Source organism: Olea europaea, chromosome 2 (assembly GCF_002742605.1).
Source record: "Olea europaea var. sylvestris chromosome 2, O_europaea_v1, whole genome shotgun sequence".
NCBI classification, from domain to species: domain Eukaryota; kingdom Viridiplantae; phylum Streptophyta; class Magnoliopsida; order Lamiales; family Oleaceae; genus Olea; species Olea europaea.
In genome coordinates, this window is record NC_036238.1 from 20,312,394 (window position 1) to 20,319,674 (window position 7,281).

At 31.3% G+C, this 7,281-nt stretch overlaps 1 protein-coding gene across 1 annotated transcript in view; it reads right to left on the reverse strand.

Moving 5' to 3' along the window:
* Window positions 1–3,371, reverse strand: part of LOC111365845 (NHP2-like protein 1) — a 4,992-nt gene extending 1,621 nt beyond the window's left edge. Inside the window, exons 1-3 of the mRNA XM_022986359.1 lie at window positions 3,218–3,371; window positions 2,991–3,111; window positions 2,756–2,859 (exon numbers count right to left, since the gene is read on the reverse strand). Of these exons, the coding sequence (XP_022842127.1) occupies window positions 2,756–2,859; window positions 2,991–3,111; window positions 3,218–3,220 (228 nt within the window). The 5' untranslated portion in view covers window positions 3,221–3,371. The remainder of the gene's footprint in view (window positions 1–2,755; window positions 2,860–2,990; window positions 3,112–3,217) is intronic.
* Window positions 3,372–7,281: the final 3,910 nt, after the last annotated feature.

Genomic DNA, 7,281 nt, shown 5'->3' on the forward strand with positions numbered 1-7,281 from the left:
CGCCCCCCCCCCCCACCCCAAAAAAATTAAAAAAATTAAAAAAAAAAAATTTTAAAATCTCTGGTGGCCTTCCCTCCTAGCTTCTCTAACACCTTCACTGGAAGTTACTTTCCTTCCTCCTCGGTAACAATGCCAATCAACAACAAACCATTTTTCCTAATTCCCCATATAGTGCCTGATTTCTATGTGGTTAAATGAATCTGAAAGAGAGGAGAAGTAAGGCTATTGTCAATGTTAAATTCATAGGTAATCAATTTTCCATAAAATAGACAGAATAAGTTAGAATTCTTGGTCAAAAAAATCCAGTTCTCCTTATATGTGTCAGTTCTGTCTTCCTTGCTCTGAAAATCTCTATCAATCAATTCAAATGCATATACGGCCAAAAAAGTACTAAGCCAATATGCTTCAAATTGTAAAGTATGGGATAAATGAAATTAAGGATTTCAACAAGATCAAAAAGAGAATCATTAGAGACCGATTTGAATGAAAAGCCAAAAGCTGCTTTTGATACCAAGAAAAAGCTTTTGACCCTATTTAGATAATTTCTTAAAATACTTTGTATTTTAAGAGGAAGATGGCTCCATGGGATGACAATTTGGCAGGAAAACCCACCCCGAGCCCCGCCCAGCACAGGGCAAAACCTTCCTGCCTCAATGGGGAGGTGTTTTGCCACACAGGGCCGCGCAGCAAAACTTAACCCCCAAGTTGTTATTTATATGGAAAAAAAAAATTCAAATTCGAGTAAAATCACCTAAATTATAGCAAACTCGAACAAATTTCCAAGACTCAATTCCCAAACCCAAGAATTTGTAGGGAAAAAAAATAAGAAATAAATATAAACAGGACAGTAATCAAGGTGGTGGATTATCCCACCAAGCCCACCGGCCTTAAGCGCCTATCAAGAATGGGATTGAAGTAAAATCCTCGGCAGGACAGAGACAGATCGCCCCATCCCACCCCATTGCCATGTCTACTAGCCAAAGCTACTCTCAAAAACTCTTCCCAAGAAGAGAAAGCTCTCCCAAACAGCCCTAATTGTAATACCCAAAATAAATAAATAAATAAATCGTAAATATATTATGAGGCATAAAATGTATGAAATTAAATTTTACTATTATTTTGGATATATATTGAATTATTTGATAAAATGAAGTTTAAATAAATTAGTATTTTAACATATTTATACTATAATCTTATCCTCATGTAATTAGGATTTTATGTGGTAAAATTTTTTGTTAAGAGTCCTATTTGAATTCAAATTAAGAGATTTTAATAGAAGTCTAAATAGGTAACTCACCCTAATCTAATGACCATTATTTAATAATCTTGAGCCTTGTACTTATTTCATACTAAACTACAGAAAGCAGAAAACGTGAGAAAGAGAGAGAGAAAGAAACAGAGGAGATAGAGAGAGGAAAAAAGTAATAGAGAGAGAGAAAGAGGGAGGCAGAATAGAAAATGTAAAGAAGGAAGAAAAAAAAGAAAAGAAAAGAAAATTTTCTGACGCGTTCGAGATCCGTTCGCAATAATTTTCAATCCTAAATAGTTCAAGTATACAAGGAATTTATCGAATAGGTATGGCATTCTCTAAATGTCCAGTGATTTTGTATTTTCACTTTTTAATGTTTTAAGTTGAGTATTTTATGTGCTACTATGTGATTCAAAGTAAATAAAAATATTGTGGGAAATACCATAGGATATTATCATGTAGATCTATACGAAAACAAGCCACAGGGCTAAATACCCTAAGTGGAGATTGAGAATGGGTTTGACCTAAGTGAGAATGAGACGGTCAGGTTTCTATCCCACTAAAAAGTTATGTTATGTGCGTATTTTACTTACTTTTTATATTAAACTGTGAAAATACTGGCATGAAATCTATACTGAGTATATTCATATACTCATTCCATATTCTAAATTATTTTTACAGATGCTTGATGGATCGGAGTTGGAAGTTGAGACTGTTGACAGAGTCCGTGTTGCTGGATCAAGAATTTAAGTTTTTTCTTTTCATATTTAGTATTTACTTAGAAAATATTTTTTTTATTCAAATTAAAATTTTATTTTTAAATAAATGTTGAATTTTAAAAAAATAAGTACTGGATTCATAGTACAATAATGAATTAGATTAATTGATATTTTATGAGACAATAAAATAACTTGTTTTTATTCCGCAAAGTTTTCTTCAAATTTTTCGTATCATAATGTGTCGACTAATTTTTATAATAGTTAAAGAGATAAATTGAGTAACCTCCAGAGCATGGGTTTCGGGGCATTACACTAATAGCCCTATCAAATTTGAAAAGTGGAAGATGCACAAGTAGTGCATTAGTTCATTTTTATTAAAGTTATTTTAGAATCTTGGGTCCTAAACTATCAATTCTAATTTAGTTTCAAAATGATTTTAATGTTGGTAAATGAAATTCTTTTAATTCTTGTAACACCTATTACTCTGGATTATTAACTCAAATGTTTGATTCCTAAAATTACATATACTACACAATTACATCTTGCTCCATTTTAGCACCTGCTATTCAGAAATAAACTCGTTAACTCAAACTTTCCTCCTAACTAAGAACAAAAAAAATTGTAGTTTTGATGCTCAGTATGCTGACTACTATTAATTCTCCATATTATAGTAATAAACTTAACTATAAGCAACTCAATATATTGCATATATATTGAAAACCAACCGCTTCTAAATAGAAAAATTGCAATATATTGAAAACCAACCACTTCTAAATAGAAAAATTACCTTATCTTCAGCAAGAAGAGGAAGGTGAAGAAGAATTTCGAGGGGCTCAGTGTCTGCAGCCATGACTACGAATTCTGAAATTCCTCTATTCAGTGTCTTAGTTGCTGCAACAATTATTTGATTAAATAAAAATCCCAAAATCTCAATTTGATCATGAACAAACTCATTAGAAAGAAAAAGAAGAAAAAGGCTAAAATTAACGATTGCTGACAATAATAAAAGGAGGTAATATAACCTTCATTAGCCCCCTTTTTGAGTTGTTTGTAGTTCGCAGCCTGTTGAACCAGGTCCATAATAGTGATGGTCAGCTGGGCATCTGCCAGCGGATATGCTTTTGGGTTCACAGCTTCTCCAGTCTACGTATACATCAAATAAATCATATTATTGTCAACAATTACAGAAAAGATAGACTCAAGAGAATCAAAAGCTCAATTGGAAGAAAGGAGAGGAAGAGAAAGTTACCATGGCGGCGAACGGCTGAGAGCAGAGGCGGAGGCGTTAAGATTAGGGTTTGAGGAAGAGTGAAATTGGGGAGGTATTGGAGTTCAAGAGAGGCGAAAATAGGGTGAATTAATTTAGTTGAACAATCATGCTGGGCAATATTGATGCTGTGAAAATCTGTGTCATTAATTTTAAAAGTAGTTTTTAAAATGGATGAATGTAATGATAACAACCAAATTTGTAAGATAAGATTGTACAATTAGCATTGATTAAGGTAGAATTTTAGGGGTACGTTAAAAATCAATGGTGAAATTCCATATTTTTCAATTTGACTTTCCAATTATTTCATATTTTCACCGTGGTCTTTTAAATGGTGAAACACGAAGAATTTCTTAAGTATATTGTATAATTACAAAATATTGTTTTATTTAAAAAAAATAATATTATCCTTTTAATTAACAAGTGAAAACTAAAAATTTCAAAATCAACTAACTTTTCTTATATGTTTATTAGAATATAGATAAAAACTCTTTCGTATTTCATCTTCTTTAATCTCAAAATCTCATAAATTTATCAAACTTTAAACAAGAAAGTAATTTTTTATATCAGTCACTTCAAATCAGTAGGTATATTTAAGTATGTTTAATTTTATTTTCGTTAAATTAATATACGTTTTTAATGGATAAATGTTATTTTGACATTGATTAATATGTAGATAAATTTTTTTAACGGATCTATAATTTTTGAAGCATGAGCAACAAAAAGCTGTAAAATTTTAATATATTTCTGTTGTCCAGTGGTTGAGCCGATTTTTTGACTATTTTTTCTTATGATTAAAAATTATTTTTCATCATATAATTATGATTGTGATATCGATTTGTTATTTTAGTGATTTCAAATTGGATGAAATTGATCGATATGTGTGAAAATGGATGAGTGATATACTTAGTGGTATTCCAATTTCTAACAGAAAGTACATCATATGTGGGAATGCACTATGATTTATGAAATAAGTTGAATGTCGATCCCTCTCGGTACTACATGGAATTGAGATTTCAATTCAACGAGCATTCATCTATTTTTGATTCCACCAATGAATGTTAATTCTGATTCTAAAGTGATTTATCTATTTGAATTGAATAAAATGCACATGACTCTTTTTTGCGTGACTTTAGTGAGAAAGCTAGGATGTCATCAAAAGTGAACACGAACATTCGAATGGAGCAGATGACAATGCCAATGATTTTTTGGACACAATGGAAATAGCTCGTGAAGATGATGTAGTTATTCTCGAGACAAATGTTCCTCATCATGATCCCGCTATTACGCACAGAAATTCGTCAGAAAGAAAATGAATTTACAAATAAAGATTTCGTTGCTCTATCTCGTGAAAGGCACAAGTGGGGTGGGAGCTCATGGCCTGGATTGAGCGAGTCGTCCCCTAATTCTTCACAAATAGTTCTCGATGATAAGGATTTGCATGTCGATGAATTGTTTAAAACAAAGAAAGATCTGTAAGAAGCTGTGCACAGGATGTCATTAAAATAAAAATTTTGAATTTAACATAAAGAAATCAAACAAATGATTTACGTCAACGACATTTATCGTTGACGTTTGCGAACGACTAAGATGGACACGAATGAGTTATTTGTAGTTCACAAGTATACGGAGAACATACTTGCGAAGCGATAATTCGTCATAACGATCATGGGCAAGTTCGAGCATTGTTTATTAGTCGGCAGACAATCCACAAGTATTAGGACCCGCGAACGATTTATAAACCTTTGGACAACAACGTCTGTCGAGAGTATAGAATGGTCATGAACTATCGGAAGGCCAAAGAATACGCATTGAAGGATTTGTAGGGCTCAATCAAGGAGAGTTATGTTAAATTGGCCAGGTATTGCCATAATATGGGAACAACTAATCCTGACTCAACATTTTTTATTGAAATAGAGGGCGAGAATTGTTTTAAGTTTTTTCAAAGCTCTTGGACAATGCATTTTTGGGATTTTGAAATGCGATGCGAGCCGTAATTCTAATCAGTAGTACAACTCTAAAAATTCAATACCAAGGCAAGTTGATTATTTCTACATGTTAAGATACTAATATCCAAATTTACCCTCTTATATTCGACATAGTCAACAGCGAGAATAATCTGTCGATGCATTAGTTCTTTACAAAGTTTAGGAAAGTAATCGGGAAAGTCGAGGACCTTACCTCTATAATTGATCGTTGACCGTCTATAATAAATGGTATTGCTGAAATTTTTTTCGAGACACATCATGTGTATTGCATGTAACATATACAATATAATCTGAAAACTAGATATTGAGACAAAGACATCTTTTAATTTTTCAAGAGAGCGGGCAAAGCTTACGGTGTTGAGGAGTGTAATAAGTTTATGATCAAAATAGGAAGTAAATCATTACCAACATGGGATTATATAAAAAAAATGGAGATTGAACATTGGGCGTGGTCACATTTTCCAAAACGTCAATACAATATGATGATGTCGAACGCGAAGTCTCTCAATGCATTTTTAAAGAAGGATCGAGAGTTATCAATTAGCGCAATGATTGAAAACATTCATAACATGCTACAGCAGTGGTTTTCATGACCAACGTATGGAATCACAAAGTTGCACCAGCATACTAGACTTGACTCAAGAGGATAAACTCTTCAAAGCTGCAGAGGTTGCGAAAAAGTTGAATGTGAAACCATTGGAGGAGTTGTGTTTTTTCGTGAAATGTGCACGTAATATGGTATACATGGTGAACTTGACTGATAATACATGCATTTGTAGTGGATTTCAGTTTGAGAGTTTTCAATGTGCGCATGTAGTCGCGATGACTATGTATAGAGGGTTTACATTGAGAACATTATACTCTCTTTATTACACGGTTGATTATTGTAGAGCAGTGTATGATGTGATTATATTTTAACTACCGAATGAAGTCGGGTGGGAAGTTCCAACCATATTCTCTCACTTAATAGTTTGTTACCGTCAGAAGTTGAACCGCGTGATCCTGATCATCCACATACGTCTAAAATACTATCTACCGAAGAGTTTTTCTCTACCACATAGGTGCAACAGGTGCAGAGAAACAGGATATACTCGTCAATTTTGTACAAAATATATTCCCCTAAATGACAATTAGATTGATGTGTAATAATATCGCTATTAAATAAACAATATTTACATTTATTTTACAATTTTTAAAATTATTTTGTAATTAAATATACAATGTTTACATTTGTTTTATAATATTTATAATTATTTTCATAACTAAATAAACAATTGAAATATAAGTTTTGTAATGTGTACAATTATTTCATAGTTAAATAAACAATTGAATGTACAATGTTTACATAAATTTTACAAAATTTAAAATAATTTTATAATTAAATTTACAATATTTACGGATCACATTGAATTCATACAAATCACTCGTTAACTTATTCCTCCAAATTTATATTAATAATTGGTTGATTTCATCAACTTTTTTGTGCTATATTAAAAATTTTAACATACTTTATTGTGACCATGCTGTAATCACGTCCTACAATTGAATAATAACGTGTTAGTTCGATATCATATAACTAAAAATTAAGTTTTCGAATTAAAAAAAATTATAAATACTTACGATCTCGATTATCTTTTCGTCGTCGTGCCCCGCATGATGGTTAGTTTGCAGTGAAACTATCAAAGCTACCGTTCTAAATAGTTTTTCCTGCCATCCGTGCCAACTCCGCATCTAGATTGTACTCCATCCTGCAAAAATTCAAATATTAGAACATTGAATAAGAGGTAATTGAATAAAGCATAATTTCAGAAATTTAAGAGAAACGAATTGTAACTATTATACGCAAGGCATAGATTCATTTACGCGATGCTAATATAAAATTAAATTATTTAATAAATTAAAGAAAAAAAAGACAAATATAAAAAAAATTATTATAAATTTTTTAAAATTAAAATTGAAATAATTAAAATAAAAAAAATATTTAATTAACATTGAAAAAATTAAGTTTTATTATAAAATGAAAAAAAATTAAAAAAATTTAATTGAACAAAAAATTAT